This window comes from Ictalurus punctatus, chromosome 24 (genome assembly GCF_001660625.3).
Source record: "Ictalurus punctatus breed USDA103 chromosome 24, Coco_2.0, whole genome shotgun sequence".
In the NCBI taxonomy this organism is placed as follows: domain Eukaryota; kingdom Metazoa; phylum Chordata; class Actinopteri; order Siluriformes; family Ictaluridae; genus Ictalurus; species Ictalurus punctatus.
Window position 1 is genome coordinate 6,228,720 of NC_030439.2, and position 26,672 is coordinate 6,255,391.

General features: G+C 39.2%; 1 protein-coding gene across 2 annotated transcripts; it reads left to right on the forward strand.

Moving 5' to 3' along the window:
* The first annotated feature begins 6,026 nt into the window (after positions 1-6,026).
* On the forward strand, positions 6,027-25,105 carry slc29a4a (solute carrier family 29 member 4a). 2 transcript variants are annotated; one of them, XM_017453985.3, is made up of 12 exons: positions 6,027-6,252; positions 6,819-6,902; positions 10,089-10,326; positions 11,555-11,686; positions 11,900-12,013; positions 15,685-15,813; positions 15,972-16,046; positions 16,833-17,098; positions 18,724-18,856; positions 20,324-20,511; positions 20,665-20,905; positions 24,534-25,105. In XM_017453985.3, the coding sequence occupies exons 3-12, from the start codon at positions 10,164-10,166 to the stop codon at positions 24,665-24,667; spliced, it is 1,575 nt and encodes a 524-aa protein (XP_017309474.2). In that variant the 5' UTR covers positions 6,027-6,252; positions 6,819-6,902; positions 10,089-10,163; the 3' UTR covers positions 24,668-25,105. The 2 variants fall into 2 exon arrangements, with proteins under 2 accessions (XP_017309474.2, XP_017309473.2); XM_017453984.3 differs by lacking the exon at positions 6,819-6,902.
* The last annotated feature ends 1,567 nt before the right edge of the window (positions 25,106-26,672 follow it).

Below are 26,672 nucleotides of genomic sequence, written 5' to 3' on the forward strand. Positions count from 1 at the left end.
TAATGCTATACAAATCAACTAAGTTTTGTTTGTTTCTTTTAAAAAAATTTTACTTTTACAAAAGTGAGAACTACCGCTGTACAATTGAGCATCAGCAAAAACAACTGTTAAGCAAGTTATTCTTTTTCTGTTTGAGAATTCAGAAATGTTTTTTTTTTTTATCTGCACAAAGGGTAAGCGCCTCTGCTGTGAGAGCAAAGGTTAATTAAAAAGCCGTCGCTCTGCATGAGCTGAACTGTGTGTGTCGTGTCTGTGAGGGGTTTCGTGGACTCACTGCAGACTCACAACAGAATAGCAATGCAAGTGAAATAGCTAATAACATCCCAGTTAACCATCCAGGGATGAGCTGCTGTAATAAATTGAACTACCAGACTAAAAATAGAACTATTTCAGCCACAAAATACCGGTTTCTGCTGATTTCGCATGCATCACTATTGGCAAAACGAAAGAAAAATCAACTCGGGCAACATTCCTGTAACAAAGTACTGCAGGTTTAAAAAAATAATGCCGTAGTATTTATTAGAAAGCAGTGCTATTTTATTTCACAGTGAATACTACGATCGATAGCAGTACAGTCTTATATAGTTCTGAGAGTTCCTCTTAGGATGACCAGAACAGGAGAAAACTGAGCAGCTGCTCTGAGTCTGAGTCTGAGCTGGAAACTGGTAATTATCAGTATGCAAAGTCACGCATACTGATGCTCGCATGCAGGATAAATATAGACCTGAGATCCTTTCAGCAGTTTTAGGCTTGAATGTTGTTTATGCAGAATCTTTTTCAAATTCGAATCAGTTCTGAACTTTGCTGTTTACTCTGCTACTGTACATACTTGCTGGAAGACATAGTACTGTAATTTACATACAGTATGTTCGGTTACTTTCCACACCTCTGAACATTCAGAAATAGTGCTGTTCAGCATTTCGAGTTATGAGTTATTTCTGCATGCTATCTCTATTGTGGATAAGTCGTCACCAAGCCTGTTACTGGAAATCTACTATCCTGAAAACTTTAGCTCCAACCATAATCATGCCCACCTGACCCGCTAATGATTTCTTTAAGAAGTTCTTGATCAACTAAGACAGGTGTGTTAGATTTTGTTTGGAGATTAAACCTGCAGTGCCCTGCGATGGATTGGCACCCTGTCCAGTGTGTACCCCGCCTTGTGCCCGATGCTCCCTGGGATAGGTTCCAGGTTTCCCCGTGACCCTGAAAAGGATAAGCGGTATAGAAGATGGATGGATGGATGGATGGATGAAACCTGCAGGAAGGTAGAGCTAAAGGAAAAGGGTTGGTGACCATTGCTCTGGATTATACTGTAAATAATCTGTTCGTAGTATTTGCTTAAGACGATTTCTATTGTTTTATTCATTCATTTTCAGTAAACACTTTATCCTGGTCATGGTTTTGTGGGAAACATACACAGGGAGAACAGGTGAAACTCCACACAGACAGTAAACCCCAGATCAAACTGAGACCCTAGAGCTGTGGGATGGCAACGCTACATGCAACACCACTGTGCCGGACTTTAAGACTTTATTTAAATCCTAAACCCACAATAAGAACAAGAATAATGACAAGAACCTCTGAATGATTTTCTTCAAGATTTATTTATCTACTTATTAACTCCGCATGTGGAGAACAGAGTAAATGAAATATAGTCACCTAGGAACCAATCAAACACAGCATGTAGTATTTCTCCAGTAAACGGTTCATCAATAGCACCTTTAATATGATGTGGTCATTCTTTTTTGCTCTTTTTGATTTAAAAAAAATATCGCATGAATGATATAATGATATGAAAGGTGATCATTTTTTATATATTCATCTCGGAATAATACAGAAAATGAATCTTCTGGTTGTATTTTTAGAAAAAATAAATAACGATGTCCTATGCGCACTTCATGGCTGAAGCACTCGAAGTTTCCAGTGTCTTGTGGGTGTACTGTTGTTATTATCATCATCATTATTATTATTTCTCTGAAATGTAAATAAGGGACTCTGTTGAGCTCGCTGCTTATTGAGTGTCTCTGCTGAGCTTTGATCAGGGACAGCAGTGTACTGACGTTGGCTCAACACCGAACGCATGTACAGATCATCCACTGAATTGAGAAATGGTCTAGAATGTAATATTCAGAAACACAGTGAGTTCTACATAAGACCATGACATGGCACTGCTGTGGAAGTATATCATGATAAAGAAATCTGGTACGTCAGGTTTATTTTCATAGCACATTTTTGCACCCAAAGACAACTGAATACTTTTTTTTTTATTTGATTTTTATAGATGTATACGTAGTTTAAATAAAGATCAATAAAGATCACCAAAAATCATCTATCATCATACTATCTAAATAATTTACAATGTCTTGTAGGTGGGGACATCATCATTCTTTAGGTGCAACTTTCTGCATAAGTAAGTGTGTTTTGATGGCTGCGTTAATTGGTTTGAGAGCATTAACTTTAGTTTGGAGAAATATGTCATATTGATTGAGAAAAACTGTATTATATGTAATGTTATATAGGTTTCATTATTTTGTCACAAATGAATGCATTTTCACAAAATATAAACAGAGTACAATTACATCACTATCACTTACCTCCAAATGAAGAAAATAGTCAAAGTGTTGATTTCTGTAGACCATATAGCAGAGAGATGATATAAGGTGATATAAGGACAGTGCAGTATAATATATTTATGGATTATTTTTTATGACGGAAAGCCACACAATAATTTAGTGACTAACCCTAACCATACAACAACCTTACAACAACCTAACCTTAGTGGTTAGCCTCACACCTCCAGGGTCGGGGGTTCGATTCCCACCATGGCACTGTGTGTGCGGAGTTTACATGTTCTCCCTGTGTTGTGGGGGTTTCTTCTGGGTACTCTGGTTTCCTCCCCCAGTCCAAAGACATGCATGGTAGGCTGATTAGAATGTCCAAAGAGTCCATAGTGTATGAATGGGTGTGTGAATGTGTATGTGATTGTGTTCCCTGCGATGGATTGGCACCCTGTCCAGGGTGTACCCCGCCTTGTGCCCCATTCTCCCTGGGATAGGCTCCAGGTTCCCCGTGACCCTGAAGGAAGGATAAGCGGTATAGAAGATGGATGGATGGACCCTAAACACACTGAACTTCCAAACAGGACTGAACATCAAGACATGAATAATAAAAAAAAAAAACTGTAATGAAAGTCTACTGTACAATGTAGAAAGAAGGAGGAAACAGAGTAATAGAATGAGGAAGAGGAGATGGAAGAGTAGTAGAAGGCCTTGCTCAAGAAGAAAACTATATGCACTAGTACATACAGTATCTCACAAAAGTGAGTACACCCCTCACATTTTTGTAAATATTTGATGATATCTTTTCATGTGACAACACTGAAGAAATGACACTTTGCTACAATGTAAAGTAGTGAGTGTACAGCTTGTATAACAGTGTAAGTTTGCTGTCCCCTCAAAATAACTCAACACACAGCCATTAATGTCTAAACCGCTGGCAACAAAAGTGAGTACACCCCTAAGTGAAAATGCCCAAATTGGGCCCAAAGTGTCAATATTTTGTGTGGCCACCATTATTTTCCAGCACTGGCTTAACCCTCTTGGGCATGGAGCTTACCAGAGCTTCACAGGCTGCCACTGGAGTCCTCTTCCACTCCTCCATGACGACATCACGGAGCTGGTGGATGTTAGAGACCTTGTGCTCCTCCACCTTCCGTTTGAGGATGCCCGACAGATGCTCAATAGGGTTTAGTCCATCACCTTCACTCTCAGCTACTTTAGCAAGGCAGTGGTCGTCTTGGAGGTGTTTGGGGTCGTTATCATGCTGGAATACTGCCCTGCGGCCCAGTCTCCGAAGGGAGGGGATCATGCTCTGCTTCAGTATGTCACAGAACATGTTGGCATTCATGGTTCCCTCCCTTGGTTCCCTTTGTTTCTACAAGAACCAAAAAAAATATGTGATTAAAGAATTCAAAGCATTTCTGTTCACTTGTCTAATTGACCACAGCGTGCACGCGCACACACACACACACACACACACACACACACACACACACACACACACACACACACACACTGTGACAGCTGTGTCCTCAGTTTATCAGTACAGTGTGGAAAAATTTGCTTCTTGAAAACTTCTTGAAAATTCATGCCATAATTGTGTGTGGCATTTTTATGGGAATATTTCCCTTTTGATAAAAGTGTTGGAGTCAGTCTTTCAATTAGTGTATATTTGGAATGTGGTAGAACATTTGAGACAATGAGCCACCGTTTACAATAATCTGTGTAAGCCGCTGAGAAAAACTCGCCTCAGTGCCAGGTGGCGCAGCAGGTAGCGTTGCTCCTGGGTTTGATCCTGACCTTGGGTTACTGACTGTGTAAAGTTACTTATGCTTTCCCCATGTTCGCCTGGGTTTCTTCAGGGTTCGCTTGTTTCCTCCGACTGTCCAAAAACATTCAGTTAAATCCACTGGCTGCACTAAATGGCCCATAGTTGTGATTATACACTATATTGCCAAAAGTACTCTATGTGGACACACACCCATATACGTATGTGGAACATACCACTCCAGATTTGTTCCCCCTTTGCTGTTATAATGCGCTCCACTCTTCTGGGAAGGCTTTCCACTAGATTTTGGAGAGTGGCTGTGGGGATTTGTGTTCATTCATCTACAAGAGCATTAATGAGATCAGGTGATGTTATTGAGATGGTAGGTGAGGAGGTCTGGGGTGCAGTCGGTATTCCAGTTCATCCCAAAGGTGTTCAGTGTGGTTGAGATCAGGGCTCTGTGCAGGACACTCGAGTTCTTCGACTAAAACCTTCTCAAACCATGTCTTCATGGAGCTCACTTTGTGCACTCGTCATGGTGGAACAGCTTTGGGTTCAAGTGAAGGGAAATTATAACGCTACAGCACACAAAAACATTCTGTATAATGCTGTGCTGCCATCTTTGTGGCAACAAGTTTAGAGAAGAACCACATATGGATGTGATGGTCAGCTGTCCACATACTTTTGGAGATATATTGCATGTTTGATTTCTATAGACTTTTCTGAGTTTTAGAAATAATAGTAGATTAAAGGCAGTCTTTAAAAGAGTATAAGACATAAACAGGGACTACTTTAGTCTCCTCCTCAGCACAGTACGTGGCGGTATACAAACCATTCTGCTGTCTGTAACACACCAATCAATCCACCGAAGAAGAAGAAGAATTATGTTTTACAGTGTATATGTGCATGGTGCCCTGAGACGGACTGGCATCCCATCATGGGTGAAATCACCCACCTTGCCCTCAGTGTTCCCGGGATAGACTTTGGATCCACCATGACCCTGACCACGATAAAGCTGAAGATGAACTAATGAATGTAATCACTGCAGTGTAAAAATATTCCATTTTTTTCAGAGAATTTTTGAGAGTTGTGTTAGCGATTGAAAAAAAAAAAAAAAAGCCAAACTGCAATAGGCTTTAGCTCAGTAGAGTTAGTCTAGATTATCTCCATCCATCCATTTTCTGTACTGTTTGTCCTACACAGGGTTGCGGGGAGCCCGGAGCCTATCCCAGGGGTTCGGGCACACAGGCAGGGGACACCCAGGACAGAGTACCAACCCACTGAAGGGCACAATCACACACACATTGACACGCTACAAACAGTTTAGAGGTCCCACTCAACCTACAACACATATCGTTGGACGGAAACCCCAAGGGAACCCCGAAGACATGGGGCGACCATGCAAACTCCGTGCACGCAGGTCAGACATGAGATTCAAACCCCCAACCCTGGAGGAGTGACGCAAACATGCTAACCATTAAACCTCAATTTACTCAGATTTTCACTTCTTGGCTTGAATTTTCTCTGTCACAGCTATGCACTTAGTTGTTTACTATGGTCAGGATATTACTGTAGCACTATTTAGTGCAATACTATGTGATTGTATGTGATGTATTTGCTAATATTCTGCTCTGTATTTAATAGCTAATAGAGACTGGCTTTGCCTTGTGTCTTCTCTAACCCGTTGGATTGACTGTGGCTGAAATGGTGGATTTCTCTCTGAGGGAGGAAGGGAGGGATAGTGGCAGAGTGTGTGTGTGTGTGTGTGTGTGTGCGCGCGTGCATCTATAATGCTGCTGCTCCCGGAGACCACCTCAATGCATCCGAGTGAAACGCGACAGCACAACTGATAAACACGTTATGGGCCAAGATGGTGGATTTAACAGACTAATATGCGCCAAGAAGTCGTGTAATTCCTGTCGGGTGAGCCTAAACCTGTTGTTTCTCTTATTAGTAAACGGCACGGTTCAGTCTGTGTGTTAATGCTGTGCCTGGGGGATAGTGTTGCATTCAGGATGTCAGTGTCTCTAGTCTTTAAACCCTGTATTTATCCTGCAGTAAGGACTACACAAAGGTGCTGCTGTATTTCAGTATTTCAGTATGATATGAAAAATTATATTCTGTTAAAACACTGTTAAACCTCTTCATTTAGGCTATATTATTGTATTTTTCCAGGAGTCATTTGTTGTTGTTGTTGTTGTTGTTGTTTTTAAATCCCAGTATAAAAAAGTATTGCAGTATACATCTATACACTTAGTTGACACATGTTGTGACGTAATTATGAATTGAATTAATTACTCCAGCTAATATTTTCTTAGCGCCACCAACTGTCAAGCATCTAATGCCCTCATCACAGTTTATTATTCCACACAGGCGCTAATTATTCCCATCATCATAATCTACAAGAGAAACTGGTTAGTGGTGGTCCATCAGGCGTTATGCATTGCTAATGGACTTTATATCATGTTATTTATTTGTGTCTTTTCCAGAAGAGGACAGATGTTTGTTCTCTGCCTGTGAAAGAGCTTGCCTTTCAGATGACAATTGTGACTTCAGGCACAGGTGTTTGCCAGGTGGTGTGTTCTTTATAAGCCTGTTATCTTATTTGCACTTCTTTCTGTTGTCACACAACTGGAACCGCCATGGTGACAGACTTGATAGCCTGCTCAAATTCAATGAGAGGTGAATATGACCGTGCAATATAACTAAGGCGTTCACTGCAGTGGAGAAGTAGATCAGAAAATACAACACTCTGTTAATGCAATATATATATATATATATATATATATATATATATATATATATATATATATATATATATATATAATGTTAATGTGTGTGTGCGTTCCTCACTTCACTTTCAATTTCAAATGATCATCTGTAAATTTCCATTATCCTTTTCACACATCAATTATTTATACACATATCCAGATTATTATTATTATTTTTTTTTTACATTATCTGATGTATGAATCTGATTACTTCTCTTAAAAAGTAAATCGACTGCCCTTAAGTTAAAAAATGAATAAATAAATAAAAGGCTAAAACAGTCTGCTTGAAATAATAATAATAATAATAATAATAATAATAATAATAATAATAATACAAATATATATAATAAACCTGGTAATTTGTTGAAGATAAAATTGTTATTACTGAATATACAAAATGTAGAGTTTAGGTCTGTTGTATGATGCAAAGTGGTTAAAAAAAATCCAACCCAACATTTCCCCCAAATACAGCACTTATTTAAAAACAAACAAACAAACTAGGTTTTTTGTTCCTAATCCAAGGTGATCAGTGGAGTCTGGCACAATTTTTGTATTTTTTTTTTTTTTACTTTTATGTCGAAAGAGTGAGTGACAAATAATCTAAAGAGCTACAGAAGTTTATGTTAATTAACTTTAATTTAAATCTTATATTTTCCTGGAAGGCCTTAATTGACCTGTCCATAAGTGTGGACTCTATGCATGAAAGGATTAAAAACATGTTGAAAAGATTAATCAACATTTCATATTTTACTGTTGTAATAGCTCATTATTTAACACCCAAAACCCCCTCGGGTTATTATTCAACTATTCATTTTAGGGTAAATTGATTAGTAACAATACTGACTTATTTAATAATCACAGTGAAAATAAAATGAACAGTAGTTATTGTTAACAAGGGTCTGCACTCTGTAAGTTTCCACCCAACCTGAGATTTAAGAGTTAATGTTTCTGAAAGTTATTCTAGAGACAGTATACTTATTCCTTCCTTCCTTTATTTCTTCTTTCCTTCCTTCCTTCCCTCCTTCATTCATTCATTCATCTTCAGTAACCGCTTTATCCTGGTCAGGGTTACAGTGAATCCAAAGCCACGAGGCGGGAATACACCCCGAAATGGAATGCCAGTGCATTTCAAGGCACCATGCACACACACATCCACACCCTCATTCACCTCTAGGGGCAAATTAGAATAGCCAGTCTCACACCTACCGTCATGTTTTTGAGGGATGGGAGGAAACAGGAGAACCCAGAAGAAACCCCCTTGTATACAGGGACACAGAGAGTAACCCAAGCTCAAGATCTATGAGGCAGCAATGCTACCCACTGCACCACTGCACTTATTATTTAGTTATTAATCTACAATAACTATAAAGCATAATGAATTGAACCCATTACTTATTTGATACGTATAGTGAAACTAATAGGGACGGCAGTTATAATGCTCCGTTTTCAAGTGGGAAGAAGGCGGGGGGGGCGGGGGGGGGGGGGACACATGGAGCCCTCCATGTTCAATTCAATTCAATTTTATTTATATAGCACTTTTAACAATAGACATTATCACAAACAACTTTAAAGAACTCCGGACGTGGATTTCAATTCATCCCATGCTCTTCATTTGTTAGCTACCATCTAGCCAGATAACTGTGATGAGTGATGTGTGTCGATTGCTCTAAAGCAAATACTAGCATATACAGTATAATGCATTTAAATGTAAAGTAGTGCTATATTGTTTACTATTAATGCTGTGAGCAGCCATGTTGATATGACATCATGTACTGAACTTGGGGTTGAGGAGACCTTCCTAAGTTTCCGGGTAGGAATTCTGATTTGAGGGGGGTGTTTTCTTTGTTTTTTCCCTAGTCAGAGTTTGGAAAAAAATTTTTGGGGATCATCAGGGGCTCCTGAGATTTTAAAGCGCTAATGTTTTTTAATTTAAAATATTAATCAAGAGGCATGCATGCACAGTCCAAATTATAAAGATGAATTCATCCAGCAGTATGTTTTCAACAATTAAACGACTGTCGCATTCTTTGGAAGAAAACAATGTGTCGCCAATAAGTTACACCTTAACGTGGTCCAAGCTCAAACCACTTGCTCCACCAAACTCTAAAACACTAGCTTTCGGATACTGTTCAGTTATCGCAGATATTATTAGCATATATGATTATGGCATACACATATTGACTCACCCCACTTAAATATAATTGCCTGATTTGCATTCAGGGAATACATTTTCAAATTGAAAGCCTAATACCTGGTTTCCTTGTATGTAATTGTCTTTCATTAGATGCTGAAGGTTCAAACCTACTTTCGGCATTAATTCAGAACTAATCAACGCTTTCAGTGCTCCTTAGATAAATGATGTTAGTATGTGGAAGTACTAGTAATAGTATAATAGAATGCATTGTATTATCACACGAGAATGGAAAATGCCTTTTAAAAGACGCAGTGCTTAGTGAAATCTAAAATAACATAAAAGAATATGTAGTGACAGTGACTCCAGGCTTTTGATGCTTTTACAATGCTGCTGTGCTCCATCACTCGAGTCCTCTCTCTCTTTTTTTTTCTCTCCAGGCTCTGCCAAACAGGATTACATTTTTTTTAATTCAATCTGCAGTTGTTATGCTCCTTAGCCACTGAATCATACAGAGCTATGTATGGCTCAGAAGCTTTGTCAGAGTTTTTTTTTTCTCATGCTGTAAATGTTCCTGTAAAAACAGCAAACTTGCTCGCACATTTTTTTAAAAATATGAATTTAAATGTGCATATATCTTCAAAATCTATTTAATTTTTTAAAAAGGTTTCTCTTGATTCATTACATTGTGAGGTGTACATAACTATTGTGTACACAATAGTTCAGGTTTGTTTTTCAATACAACAAATGGCTCATGGCATATATATATATATATATATATATATATATATATATATATATATATATATATATATATATATATATATATATATATATATATATATGCATCTATACAGAGCCGACCGTGTTTCCATTTCCAACAAGCAAGGCATCAGTAACTGTGACATCTCAGACTGCCTGAGGGCCAGACTATGGGCTCTAGAGGAGTGGAGAGGCGCAAACCGACCACCCCGGCCCAGACCCCAGAGGGCAACGTGGTGATGAGCTTCAGCTTCGAGAGCTATCAGCTTGAGGAAGAGGACTGCCAAGGCAAAGACATCCCTGACAAAGGGGTGCTGGCTCTCTCAGAGCCTGGTAAGATGCTGACTTATATAACTGCTTTACTGCCTGGAGATTGATATCACTAAGAGCACAAAACCACAGTCACTGCAAATTGGATAAATTGTGTTATGTGTTTGGATACAAACTGCATGTTCCAGGCCTGAGGTTATACTGCAGAGAAGGTTAAATCACCTGCTGTGTAATAGCAAGAGCTAACCTTGTTAGCTTAGATAAGACACTGACTAGAAGCTCATGCTAAGTAAATCATTGGTGTGTTTTCATTGGCGTAAAAGGGGTACTTGGGACCTGTGGTGTTTTAAAGTCTTACCACCGAATATGCATTCCATAGGGTTTCAAGTATCCATATAGACAGATACTTTTTCACAAACGGCTTGAGATGTTTTTATGCATGCATATAATACATAACCTGCATGCATACACCAATCAGCCATAACAATAAAACCACTGACAGGCAGTGTGATACTCTGGGAAATGTTCTGCTGGGAAATCTTGGGTCCTGGCATTCAGGTGGATGTTACTTTGACACGTACCACCTACCTAATCATGGTTGCAGACCAAGTACACCCCTTCATGGCAACGGTATCAGCAGGATAATGCGCCCTGAGACACTGCAAATTGTTCAGGAATGGTTTGTAGAACATGACAAAGAGATTAAGCTGTTGACTTGGCCTCCAAATTCCCCAAATTTCAATCCGATCGAGCATCTGGATCTGTCAGATTCATAGAGGCCCCACCTCACAATTTACAGGACTTAAAGGTGCTAACTTCTTGGTGCCAGATACCACAGCACACCTTCAGAGGTCTTGTAGAGTCCATGCGTCGACGGGTCAGAGCTGTTTTGGCGGCACAAGGAGGACCTACACAATATTAGGCAGGTGGTTTTAATGTTATGGCTGATGTGTGTATAATGGATAACCATATATGTTTGAACAAAGAGGGAGCTGTAGTAGGTAAGCTGTTTCAAATTCCACATTCGTTCTGCAAGTGGGAAAGCAAAGTAGTCTAAATCTCAATGTCATGAAAATGAACTGGTGTCAGACACATCACCTGAAGACTCTCATAACAGTAAGGAAAAAGAGAGTGAACTAATGCTCAATAATGCTCATACATTGCATATGCATGGGAAAAGCTGACTTTAACATGATGAACCAGATGCTGAGAGGTTCATACAGTATACAAATACATCACATATATATGTTTATGCATATTTTATCATTTCGGTTTTGGTTTATGTTCAAAGTATTGGAGGAACCTGTTCCAGATGATCGCTATCATGGAATCTATTTTGCTATGCTGTTGGCTGGAGTCGGCTTCCTGTTACCTTACAATAGCTTCATCACAGATGTGGACTACCTCCATCATAAATTTGAAGGTACGGCTTTTATTTATAGCGCATTTTATATTCTATAAATGTGATATGGCAATAGGTGTTACAATGGTGAGCCTGACGTCTTTTGAAATGTCATTAGACTGACTTATCACTGTTCTTTGGTCTGCATTGTTCCTTGTAGAAAGACATCTGATAAGATATGTGATTAGTGATGGAATTTGAAGTCGTGACTATATGGCTTTTGTGCCTTTCCAGGGACATCCATTGTGTTCGACATGAGCCTCACATATATTCTCGTGGCTCTCGTTGCGGTGGTACTGAACAATATCCTGGTGGAGATGCTCAGCCTGCATACCAGGATCACCGTGGGTAAGTCTGTTTACGCAGATACACACATACACACGCACACACACACACACACACACACACACGAATGCTGGAAGCAGGAGCAAGTGTATTGACCTGAGAGAATGCATGACTGGCCCTCTGGGCGGAAGGAGGAGGGGCTCTCATCTCACTCCGTCAGTCATCAGCACTAACATCCTCAGACTCCTGCTGAACCAGCGCTGGGGAAAGAGCAGGGGACAGGCTTAGCATAGAATAAAAGAGCCAATTCATTTCCAAAACAACACTTGCGTTTCCATGCAAACGTGTGCCTCGTTTTCTATGAAACATGGTTATTATGAGCAGAGAAACCTTCACAATTCTATACCTGTGTCTTTTACTCATACCCCTGTAAGCTACATCTATTACACATTTCATATATAACTGAGCTGCTGCTTCACAAGGACACATTAAAATGCAGTTATTTCAGTATGAGGGCAGTGTTATTATGCTTGTATGTGTGAAGGATAACCACAGAAGCACATAGACCCTAGAGGAAGAAAAAACACAATAAGGCATCAACCATCTTCTTTAATATCTCTTCATTAATGTTTTCCTTTGCATTGTCTAAAGCTCTAGGCATCACTGAATCAAAAAGTCTTGCCACTGGAGAGATAAGGGAGAAAATATAGATAAGAAAGCAGCAGTTATTGTATATGCATATGTTTCTCATATATATGTATATATTTTTAAATAAACTGTATATGTTTTTAGTGTATATCTCTGTATACTCTGTATATCTGAGAACAACTGACATAGGAAAAAAGAAAAAACAGTAGATGCAGCTGTCCATTGCACAGCATTTATAGTATTTGTGCATAGTGTTGCTGGTATGACTGAATCGAACAATAAATCTTAGCTTTAACAGGCCTTGATAGTTGTGTACAGAATAACTGTTAAACCTCTCTGGGCATGGAAGATTTGACGTTTCTCCGGGCTACCAGTTTGACTCTTCAAGCTAACAATAGCAGGCTATGTGGATGCACATGTCATAAAATATAACTGGCTGACAGAGCTGTGAACATAGTGGTTGTTGTTGTTGTTGTTGTTTTAAATAAAAACGGATTTATAGGAGAGAGAAATTTGGAAGAGAGTGAAAGAAAAACATTACAAAACCATCCAACTTCTTGAGACTTCTGCATCATTATTGTCCATTCTCCTGCCAAAGCCAACTGATGGACAAGTCAGAAGCAATCAAAATGATTTTGTAATTTATTCATTTATTAGGAAATGCAAGACTACAGTCTGGCTCATTCCTCTCCCTCATTATCTTCATAATTTCTCTGGTCACTATTTTTAAATTGATCTACTGGGTTGCTAATCAAATGTTATCTGAACATACTGGAAAGTGGTGCAGTATAAACATTTTTTATGCGCTACAGTTTCACATACAGTATTACACACCATCATCCATACCATTAAAACCATCTGCCTAATATTGTGTAGGTCCCCATGAGGGAGGTCCTCATTCATCAGTCCACTTTCTTCCATGGTTCAGTTCTGATGCTCACCAGACGAGCTAGCCTTCACTCCCCACACAGGTCATTGAGCCTTGGGTGCCCATGACCCTGTTGCCGGGTCACCGGTTGTCCTTTCCTTAGACTACTTTTGGTAGGTCCTAACCACTGCATACTAGGAACACCCTACAAGACCTGCCGTTTCGGAGATGCTCAGACCCAGTCGTCTAGCCATCGTACCCTTGTCAAAGTGGCTCAGATCCTTACGCTTGTCCATTTTTCCCGCTTCCAACACATCAACTTTGAGAACTGACGGTTCACTTGCTGTCTAATATACAGTATTCCACCCCTTGACAGGTGCCATTGTAACCAGATAATCAATGTTATTCACGTCACCTGTACGTGGTTTTAATGTTATGACTGATTGGTGTAAATATATCTCACAATATTTTGCATATTGGATGGATCCAGTCTGAGGCTGAAATTCAGATCGTATCACTTTAAAAAAAAAAGAAGAAGAGCAATCAATTTAAGAAAAAACTATTTAACCATTAATAAAAACATTAAAAGCGTTCCATCAAATCCCTAAATGTTAGTGTGCAGTACACAGAATGGAGGTCGTTTCTCATGTGCAGGGAGTATATATCAGCAGCCTATGTAATGTGGCATGATTGATAAGAGACAGCTGAGTTCAAAATGGCATACTATTCATACTACTCATTCTAAACCTCGGCTAAAAGCAGCGTGCGCAACCTGAATATATCCAGTACACCAAAAATATGTGGGTGCTCAGGGCATTACTCAGGGCACATTTCTCATTATGCACCAGAGTTATCTCCATGGTGTATTTCCTTCCAATACGGCATATGTTTATTTTAAAATGTGGTGTTGAATATATTAATAGTCAAGACCACATTTTAAAATAAACATGGTAGAGTTTTTGTACTACTCAGGAACAGTGTGATGTTATTTTTATTGTGTTAATCAATTTTAGTTTAGGGTTTATAATTATATAATATATAAACCATTTGTGAAGAAAATGTTTTTGGAATATGCTACATTTTTTGGTAGTAATAGGGTATTTTGTCAGTTGCCGTTTAAAAGCTTTTTAGTTATTAGCTGGTTATAGCTGTTTAATGCTTTGCTAATATTCCAATGATTAAATTCCTGTTTTCCTGTCACCTAATTAAAGCTAAAGCATTTTTGATTGCCATGGGGCAGTGGTGGTTTGGCAGTTAACGCTCTGGGTTGCTGATCGGACGGTCGTGTTCAAGCCCCAGCGCTGCCAAGCTGCCACTGTTGGGCCCTCGAGCAAGGCCCTTAACCCTCTCTGCTCCAGGGGCGCTGTATCATGGCTGACCCTGCGCTCTGACCCCAACTTCCTAACATGCTGGGGTATGCGAAGAAAAGAATTTCACTGTGCATATGTATATGTGATAAATAAAAGACTCTATCATTATCTCATTATGAAGCTTTTCACTACCACCTCAATGCGTCATTTTCACTTTTAACCACTAAAAATAAACACGTTTTGGTTCGCAGACACTGTGAAAATATTCCACACAAAAATGAAGCACTCTGACATCATTCTGAATGTGAATTTGACTGACAGTAGTTATACCAAATGATAATTCTGGCATACAGCATACTATATACAGCATACTACTATGTTCAGATGGAACAGTGGAGTAGTAGTTTCCTTATATGTATTATATACGTTACTGTGCAAAAGTTTTAGGCAAAGCAAAAGAAATGCTGTAGAGCAAAGTTGCCATGAAAATAATGAAATGAAATGTTTCTACATTATACCGTAAGGAGCAGTACACAGTAGTAAATGAAACAAAGTCAATATTTGGTCTGACAAAAAAAATAAAATAAAGAAATAAAAGTAGCAGTCTAGTGATCCTGACTCTTTCTGCACTCCGGACCTGCCTGATCCGTTCGGTTGCCCTGCCTCTGGATGGATTGTGTTATAAATTCTTTACTCTAATATTTTGAGACAGTGGGTTTTTGATGTCCATGAGCTGTAAGCCGTAATCATCAAGATTAAAACAAAACAAAAAAAAGGCTTGAAATGTTTTACTTTATGTGTAATGAATCCACGATATCATTTTTTTTTTTTGAGATGCACCTGTATAATACACAATGTGAAATCTTTGCATTGAAAGAATGAAGCGAAGTTAATACCATTTCTTGCAGGTTACCTCTTTGCTCTTGGCCCTCTGCTTTTTGTCAGCATTTTTGATGTGTGGCTGGGGAAGTTTACCACAAACCAAGCGTATGCCCTCAACCTAATATCTGTAGGTGTTGTGGCATTTGGATGCACAGGTACTGATTTAGAGTCTTCTTAATCTTTAAAAAGTGTGCAGATGTAGCATGGGTACGGCACCATCTTATTTACTGCACCTTTAGGGGAAGAGTTTGATGTACTGTATACAGTATGTAATTATTCTACTAGTTTGATTGGCTGTCTGATTTATCTACAGTGCAGCAGTCCAGTTTCTATGGCTACATGGGAATGCTTCCAAAACGGTACACACAAGGAGTAATGACTGGAGAAAGTAAGATAATCCAGCATGATTGATGTAAGGAATAAATGTGCTGTTATAGGAAAGTAGGCTTGTTACCACACTGAAATGTTTTTTTTTTTCTTTAAGACCACATTCCAAAGTGTTTTATTTCTCTTATACCACACCGATTTGCCAACAACTGCAATTATTCGTTTATTAATGAACGACACTTGCTTTTCAGAGTTACATTTAATGTTGTGGAACATCCACAAGACAAGATCGTTCCTGGTACCCCTTATGTTATTACAGCTATAAACAGCTGCTCCATCACTCTTTTTTTCTCTCTCTTGACGTTAATAAGGCACAAAATTCAGCTTTTTATACTTGTTTTACAGACAAACTAGAAAGAGCAAGAATAAACAATTTCCCGTGGCGGAAAACTTACTAACCTTTACAACAAGCAGACACCCGAAAATCCCTCCATAAATGTTAAATACAAGCCTGCGTAAAGCTTTTTACATTTTAACACGATTATGTTTTTTTTTTGTTAAATGACAGCATGCTTTCTTAATCTATTTATTATTAGTCTCCACATTGTTCGATTAAAGTTTTTAAACACATTGTTAGTAGTGTGTGAACTGTGGAAACAATAAAGTATTAAAACGCTGTTATACTAAACTAATCAACACCTTCAGATCTGAGAATTTAACAACACTGTGTTTTATATATATATATATATATATATATATATATATATATATATATATATATATATATATATATATATATAAACTCAGATCCAGTACATGCGTAATGAAATCGCTTTTCTTTTCTCAGGCACGGCAGGAGTGATCATTTCACTTAGTCGGATCTTCACCAAGCTGCTGATTAAAGACGAGAGGAAGAACACCATCATCTTCTTCCTCATCTCCATCACCATGGAGCTGATGTGTTTCGTTTTGCATCTGGTGGTGCGCAGGACACGATTTGTGCGCTACTACACCAGCCTGGCACGTCAAGGCTTGAGCCACTCCAAAGACCACACACACCACTGCAATCAGTACCATGTCCACCATGACGTCATCACAGAGGACGTGAGATTTGTAAGTGCACAATTGTAGACATTGCTATAAGGGGGTAAGGGGAGCTTTGGAGGGCAGCATGTATCATGGAAGATACTACGTACGTCCCCTAAAAATATGCTTTTATTGTTTTTATGACCTAGTAGACTGGGCATCTATATAGAGTCCTGCAGTGAACTTATTTGGCTGGAAAGCTTGGCCTGTACATTTCTCTGACACTATTTTACCAATGGAATATTTTTGGATTTTGTTGTTGCACTGTGTGTTTCAAACTCCATTCTTCATGCTCTAGCTGGTCACAAATCAGGAGAATTTAGAAATGGATGCACGATAAAAACAGCCCCATTACCTGTGAAATGTTACTACTTTTAAAACTTAGATCATTACAAATGCACCATTTGGTAAAACTGGGAGTCAGGAGCCATGTTTTAGTGTTTACAAGATAATCAACAGGCCACTTTGACTTTTATTGTACTTGAGTTTCCTCTCTTTAGAAACCAAAATCTGTGGACGTGTGCAGCATTAAGCTCTAAGCAAAGTATATATAATCCATAGTCTGATATTCAGCAAACAAAGAAGTTTTCGGTATCAAGATGTTTATATCATTTCACTTTATTTACTGCTTAGAAATCAGTTTGAGATTAGACGCGAACGTGAAAATATTGCAATATTATGGCGTAATGTCAGAAATTTGCGCCCTTCATCAAATGAAACGGGCCATGAAAGGAAAATCCCTTTAGACTTAATCACATGGGTGTTTCTCTTGAAAGTCTTTCGATACTTCCTGCCGTTTGTTCAGGTCCATTGGCCTGATTATGGTGAATGTTGCTCTATAGCAGAGAGACAGAGCGAAAGACCTTGATTTAGCGTTAGACGCTGTTTAGATCATTTACATAAGCACTTCAGCACAACAACGTGGTTTCTGTAGTTGACAGACAGAATACTAATAACCGTGTTGTTCATGCCAGACATGTTCTCATATTTGGAAAGCCAGCTTTCTGGATGAATAACGGCTTAGTAAAATCTACTCATTCTGAACAAATACAAGGTTCCCTTTCCTCTACAGGCTACACACCAGGAAGAAACATGAAAAACTACAACAAATTAGTAGCAGCCTGATTAGCTGAAAACAACAATGTACCACCTGTAGTTTTAAACTGAAATGCATATTCATATCTGAGAGTCCCTCTCTTGACTTCTTGACTATTCATATAGTCGTCCAAGACCCCCGCCCCCCAATGTTTTTTGTGAATAAGACTTTAGTCATACCGGATGGTCCAGTGCCTTGGAAACCTGGTGCTCTATTTCAATTTCATTCAACTAATTAAAGAGAGTGCCTTTATTGGCCCAGCTTTGCACTTAATCAAGTAATGGTCCTCTTCACTGGCCCCTGTAGAACTGCTAAGTTGCCACAGGGAGATGCATAACAGCCGCTATATCTTCCATCACGGCTACACATATCCGATCAGTGCTTTCATTAGTTATGGCAGTTCTTTCAACGTCTCTTCCGTTGTTTTCGTTTTACAGTATCTAATATGGTACAAAATTAGTACCTTCCTGAAAATACAGGCTTCCCCTTCACATTTCTGTGTCGCTGCAATGGCTTTCAGTAAACATCAGTCTAACGTCATCTCTCTGATTTCAAGGACAATGGTGCAGTGGGTGTTTCTCCTGCTGATGATGGCAGTACTGCAGAACCAGACTACAGTGGCAGCAGCACATATGTGAGATTTGATGTGCCTAAGCTGAAGATAAAAAGGAGCTGGCCAGGCATCAAGGGTAAAGATCATAAGCGTCAATACTTGCGCAATGATTGTGTATTTTTATGTAGTCTACAGTTCATATAAAGTGGATAAGTATAAACATGCACCATTAAAAAAAAAAAGCACAAATTAAGGAGTTCAGTAGAACACAACAAATTGCATAAGAATATCTATTCTTAACATTTAAGAATAGAGCAACAAACAGCTCCTTACAAGGAACAAATTAAAGCTGCAAATTATTCGTTCAGTTACTTGTAATTAATAGGTATGCACTGATTCTACTTTTATTTTGGATGCGGTATCAGTTTTAAAGCTCTGAATATCATCCATTACTGATCCATTGTTGTTGAGTTCCCTGGTGATCTAGCAGCTAAGGATCCCGCGCTGTCACTGCCCTGGTTCGATTCCTGGACAGGGAACCCCAGCCACTGGGGGTTGCATCAGTGCCAGTCCCAAGCCCAGATAAAATGGGAGGGTTGTGTCAGGACGGGCATCCATTGTAAAACCTGTGCCAAATCAAATATGCGGGCCAATGATCCACTGTGGCGACCAATAACGGGAGCAGCCGAAACAGCAACATCTGATCCATTATTGACTTCCTTCCAGCTACCAAGCCAACTCCCTGCAAGCTTTGGTTTATTTATACAAAACATCATGCGCCTGATGGCAGTTTTTGTTCTCTTTTCATATGTAAGATCTGTGTTATGTCAATCAACATCACACGCTTTAATAGCATAAAATACACTATATGGCCAAAAGTACTATATGTACCTGACCATCACACCTGACCATATGTGCTTCCCCAAACTGTTGCCACAAATTTGGAAGCACACAATTATATAGGACGTCTTTGTATGTTTGTACATTTTTCCTTTCACTGGAACTAAGAGGCCCAAACCTGTTCCAGTATAACAATGCCCCTGTACACAAAGCGAGCTCCATGAAGACATGGTGTGAGAAGGTTGGACCGGAAGAGCTCGAGTGTCCTGCACAGAACTCTGACCTCATCAACACTGAACACCTTTGGGATGAACTGGAACACCGACTGCACCACAGACCTCCTCACCTAACATCAGTGCCTGATCTCACTAACGCTCTTGTAGATGAATGAAAACAAATCCCCACAGCCATGCTCCAAAATCTAGTGGAAAATCCTTCCCAGAAGAGTGGAGCGCATTATAACAGCTAGAGCTAGGAGCTAAAGCACATATATCAGGTGTCCACATACTTTTGGACATATAGTGTATGTCAGTGGAATCTGATATTGATAGAGTGTTTCAGGGAAGTAACCCTCAAACCGATATTCGGTAACTAATCTGTACTTCTCTAGTACTTCATTGCTTATTATATTTGCAAAAGGATAGCATCCAATCAAAATTATGATCAGGTCATATCTTGGAATAAAGAATAGATTGATTCACAATAAAATGGATTTATAATAAAAAACATTTCAGATCTTTGTCACTTTTTGATTGCTTTTCAGATATGATCCTGCATCGGTATGTGGTCTCTCGTGTGATTTGGCCTTACATGTTGTCCATTGCTGTTACCTACTTCATCACATTGTGCCTGTTTCCCGGCCTGGAGTCCGAGATCCGCAACGCCACGCTGGGAGAGTGGCTCCCCATCCTCATCATGGCCATTTTCAACATGTCCGACTTTGTTGGCAAAGTGAGCTCCTGAATAAAAAATCAAACTGTTTAATAATTCACCCCATTTTCCAATGCATTCTTAATCTTCATTAATCAGTTCATTTAGTCTGGATGAGGCGCATTATGTACTTGCATGGGAAATGAATATTTACCAAATTGTGTTTGTCTGTAGATCTTGGCCGCTTTGCCTTATGAGTGGAACGGGGTACGCCTGCTGTTTTTCTCCTGCATAAGGGTGGTCTTTATCCCTCTCTTCATCATGTGTGTGTATCCCATGCCAAAGCCTACGCTCTGTCACCCAGCATGGCCCTGTGTCTTCTCCCTCCTCATGGGCATCACCAATGGTTATTTCGGTAGTGTACCCATGATTCAGGCTGCTGGAAAGGTGCCACCTGAGCAGAGGGAGCTAGCAGGTAAATCTGATGCTTTTAAATGATTGTGTGTTCTAATGTTTCTTTAATACAAAGACTATATGCCCAACTTAAGCATCATACAAATTAGATAGTTAGTTGTGCAGTGAGTAGTGCTGCTGCCTCAAAACTCCAGGTACTTTTTCTCCTCGTGATATAATAGCGTGGGTGACAAAATAAAGGGAAAACAAAAGATAAAATGTGTTAGAACAGCTGTACAACTCTTTGGAACTGGAGAGATGGGCATCATTTTTCCAAAAGATGTTCCTTTGACTGATGTTTTGATGATGGTAGTGGAGAGAATGATCTAACAAACCGCTCCAACATCTCTCATACAGTTCAACTGGGTTGAGATCTGGGGTCTATGAAAGCCATGGTATATGAGTTACATCATTTTTATAATCAATAAACCATTCAGTAAGCCCTCATGACCTGAGGATGGGGGTGGAGTCATCCTGGAGGAGATCACTTACATCAGAATAGAAATGTTTCCTCATAGGATAAAGATGATCAGTCAAAATAACTTTGTTTTGTTTAAAGCAGACAATTAACCCAAATCATGCCAGCAAAACAGCATACAGCGTAACAGCGTCACTTTTTTTCCTTTGACGACTGGTTGTATATATATCTTTAAAGAATAACTTTTTTAAAAAAAACAAAAAAAAACAAACAGGCTTATCTTGACAGGCTTTGTCCTTTAGTAGCTCATTAAACCAATGTTACACTGTTCTTTCAGACTTTCACCTAGTTTGTGTTCCAGAAAGTTTTTTCAATATATTGTACATTATGTATTACCAAGAAATTATATTTTTGGGAGCTATACTATATTCACATGAGCGCAAAAGTTTGCATATTCCTAAGACAAAAATAACAACAACATTTATTTTCAGTTAGTGTGAATTAGGTTTTGCGGTTTCTTTCATCATTATATGAAGTACCAAAAATGGTCAAGTGATATATGTTAAGATATTAATGGTTAGAAATCACCAACTATCAGACAAAAGTTTGTATCCCCCTTTAAGAATATGATATAAATATTCTCTGAATGCTCACTCACCCTTTGCCTTAATAACTGCTTCCAATCTCTATTGTACCCACTGAACAGCTGTTAAATCCTCCCAGTCGTAATATTCATTCTGCTATTCTTCCTGACGTCTCTGTTCTAACTTTGTTCTACCGTTGTTTGGCCGATTTCTGTTCATTCTGACATTTACTTTTACATTTTATTCATTTAGCAGACGCTTTTATCCAAAGCGACTTACAAATGAGGCAATATAAGCAAAGTGATATATCAAGCAGAGAACAATACAAGTAGTGCTACTGTACAAGATTTATAATCGAGTGCTAGCGAAGCAAAGAGCGCAGACTTGAGGTGTAAGTGCCAGAGTAAGGTATTTATTTATTTATTTATTTTTAAAAGGATAATGTGGGGTTGGCATTTTATGGGTTAGTTAAGTGCTCACGGAAGAGGTGGGGCTTTAGCTGTTTTTTGAAGAGAGTGACAGATTCTGTGGTCCGGATTGAGGCTGGAAGTTCATTCCACCACTGAGGAACAGTTAGCGTGAAGGCTCTGGAAAGGGACCTTGAGCCACGCTGATTAGCACGGTCATTAATTGATTGCAGATTGCGTGAGGGAACGTAAGCCTTCAGGAGAGAGTTGAGGTAGGGGCGTGCTGTTCCAGACAAGGTCTTGTACGTGAGCATCAAGGCCTTGAATTTGATGTGGGCGGCTACAGGAAGCCAGTGGAGGGAGATGAAGAGGGGTGTGACATGGGTTCTCTTGGGCTGGTTGAAGACGAGGCGCGCTGCTGCATTCTGAATCATCTGAAGGGGTTTGACGCCCGAGAGTAGTGCGCTGCAGTAGTCCAGTTTTGAGATAACTAGAGCCTGGACTAGTATCTGTGTGTCCTGTTTGGTGAGACAAGGTCTGATTTTCTTGACGTTGTACAGAAAGAACCTACAGGACCGTGCAGTTGTTGAAATGTGGTCTGTAAAGGTCAAGCTGTTCTTGAAACATTCTTCATGACGTAGCTGTTAAAACTCTGCCAGCTGTCAGTTACTGTCATCTTCAAATCCGGTCTGGAGACTGAAAGAGCCTTGGCAAACTTTGATTTCATTATTTTGATTCTTTTCAAACCATTTTTTAAATTTATTTTGTCCTTTCTTTCTGTAGATAAATTTCCATTTATTTTACCCAGGCACCCCTGTAGATGTAAACCTTTGCACTCGTATCTACAGTGAGTTCAGAAAGCATTCAGACCCCTTCAGTTTTTGCCCACTTGATATAAATTTAGTTTACAATCGAATAAATAATCCATATTGACAAAGCAGAAACATTTGAGATATTTCTGCAAATGTATTAAAAATCAAAAACTGAAATACACAATATGGCCAAAAGTTTAACATATTGTATACTGCTCAAATAAGGCACTGCTCATGGCTAATACCATCCATACAGTGAAGCATGGTTGTGGCAGCATTATGTGATGCAGTTATTTCTTAGCGAGAGAGACTTTTGAAGAAAACCTGCTCTAGAGTGCACACAACCTCAGACTAGGGCGAGGGTCTACCCTTCAGCCTTGTCCCTGAGTGGCACAGCCAAAGCACAGAACATCTGTGAACCAAAAGGAACATCTGTGGAGAGACCTGAAGATGGCATTTCACAGATGCTCCCTATCCAATCTGACTGAGATTGAGAGGATCTGCCAAGAAGAATGGAAGAAACTGCTCTATTCTGGGTGTGCAAAGCTTGTAGAGACTTACCCGCGAAGACTCGAAGAAGACTGTAATTTCTGCCATAAATGCTTCTACAAAGTAGTGAATAAAGGCTCTGAATACACTGAACAAAATGGAATAGGTGGTCGGTCAGATTTAAGAGAATATACTACGTGTAGTTTACATAAGAGTTTTTAGTTTCTAAATTTCTGACTATTTGATTGATTTACGTAGCGTGAGCGTGTGATCAGGTCACATAATATTAACGTAAACCAATTACATTATGACATCTTGACAGGACGTTGGCACTGACAGGAAGAAATAACTATAGGATTTAATTAACGCAGTTAAAACGTGTGTTATAATAGTGTAGCGGTAATGTGGTTGTTATAGAATGCCAGCGGTGAGAACCGATGCACACATTTGAATGAAGTAAATTCAGTGAGCTTTTTTTTCTCATGAGATATTTCAGTTTTTAAAATTGATAAAACCTTGTTTTCCTTTTGTCATCAAAGATTATTGTATGTAGATCGATGGCCGAAAAAGTCAACATAATCAGTAAAATCAGGCAGTGGTGGCTTGGTGGTTAAGGCTCTGGGTTACTGATCGGAAGGTTGGGGGTTCAAGCTGCCGCTGTTGGGCCCTTGAGCAAGGCCCTTAACCCTCTCTGCTCCAGGGGCGCTGTATCATGGCTGACCCTGCACTCTGACCCCAACCTCCTAACATGCTGGGGCATGTGAAGAAAAGCATTTCATTGTGTATATGTGATCAATAAAGACTCATTATTTAATAATTTATTCAAAAGTCATCAGTAATCAATGTCTATAATACTGTACAATAACGTGTGCAAAAAGTAGAAGAGGTCTGAATACTTTCCGGACACACTGTATAAATCACGTCCAACTGTTTTCTACAGGAAACACCATGACCGTGTCCTACATGTCTGGACTGATGCTGGGATCTGTAGTTGCCTACGCTGCGTACCGTTTCACTGCCCCAGGCTCAGGCTTCCACTCAGAAACCGACTTGAACTTCACCCATGGGTATTAGTGCCCTGCAACACATTTTCACCAACTACATTCATTTCTCTCAGCAGATTCCACAAGTAGCAAATCAGAACCTCTGCCGCAGGTTTATTTTGTACCAGCTGTAACGCTGTGCACTTTTGAATGTAGTAAAGTAGACCAGGGGAAATTCCTACCAACACTAAAGACATGTATGTATACTTCATTGTGTTGTTCATTTATGTCATATGAAGGTATATGTCTCGCTTCAGAAGGGAGTTTCGTGGCTCATGTCCTGTGGTGAATTCTTGATAAATGTTCTCCTCTTGCCTTCAGTTGATGATCTGTTGGATTGGAAGGTGAAAAGGCTAAACTCTTCGAATGAAAAGCTGTGTTGTCTTTAATTGTGCGTTATAAATGTTGGACCTTTTTTGCTAAAGCAACTGAATGTGAACCTCGATGAATAAAAACCTTTTTTTGTACATTTTATGGATTTTATTGATGTTTCTGTATCGACATTTCATGTGAATGTGCTTGCAAATATCATGTATACTTTAATTACAAAAAAACCAACTATATTTACTACACACGGTTTTCTGTCGTGTTCTTCATGTGGAAAACAAATCATGTACAATGATTTATAGACTAATCTGAGTTCAGACATAAATAACTTACTCTCACCGTTCTATTAATTACTATTCATTTACACTGTAGTTATTGAATAATATAACAAGATAAATAAGCCAGGAGTCTAAGGGGTTAAGTAATATTTATGCCACACAAAAGTCCATTTATTCTCACTTCGTCTAAGAATCCTCATAATAAAATGGACATTTTCTGCAACGTGGACTATATACTGATTTTACTGTTTGACTTGATGGAGAAGAACGTGTTCTAACCGGAAGATGGCGCTGTTGCACAATATTTCTGCTGTGATGCTGAACTTCACAGTTGATTAAGCATGAGCAGTTTTATGATATTGAATATTTTAAGCTTAGAACACGAGGACCAGCTCTTTTCACTCGGTTCCTCTGCAATTACTTGTGCAAACAATCGCGTCACACTACATAAATCTGCTTCGTTTCTCATAATAAGATACATGAATAATGTATGCAACCAAGGCTTAGTGTGTGTGGGAACGCTGCAGCACTCAGACATCCATCCAGAAGCAATCAGGGTCTTTCAGCCTGGAAGTCTCATTCGCATGTTTGCTCATTTTGTTAAGTATGCAATAGTCAGACAACAGCGTATTCTTGCTGAACAATTTGTGCTGATGCGAGATCATTTCTAACAGCGTAATGTTTGTCTTTTGAATTGTTTTGACCAAGCACTACTGCACATATAGTCTATTTGTAGTATCCAGTAACAGGAGTGTACTATGTGTGTGTATATGTGTGTGTTGCACACCGTTATAGCACCAGGTCCATTGACCACATAACCATCCATCTTCTACCGCTTACTCCTTTTCAGGGTCATGGGAAAACCTGGAGCCTATCCCAGGGAGCATCAGGCACAAGGTGGGGTACACCCTGGACAGGGTGCCAGTCCATCGCAGGGCACACAATCACATACACACTCACACACCCATTCATACACTACGGACACTTTTAGACACACCAGTCAGCCTACTATGCATGTCTTCGGACCGGGAGAGGAAACCGGAGTACCCGGAGGAAACCCCCGCAGCACGGGGAGAACATGCAAACTCTGCACACGAACATGCTAACCACTAAACCACATAACCTGTAGTTAAATTTTTACCATTATTATTACAGTATAGTAAGGTGTAGGTGTAGGTCAATGCTCATGAATATTCACCCTGTTGATAGATTAAGGCATAAAATTTACTGGTACTGGTAGCTCTGAGCAGTGAATATCTGTAGACAAAGGCTAAAAAACATATGTATATTTGAATATGTTATATATGTTAATGTGTATATTTTAAAAAAGCAACAACAACAAAAGAGGACAAACGCTGTTCATAAATACTTTCACATAAAAAGCATTTTGTTTGTCCAAGCTTTATTTTTTTTTATTTATTTTTTTTTTTT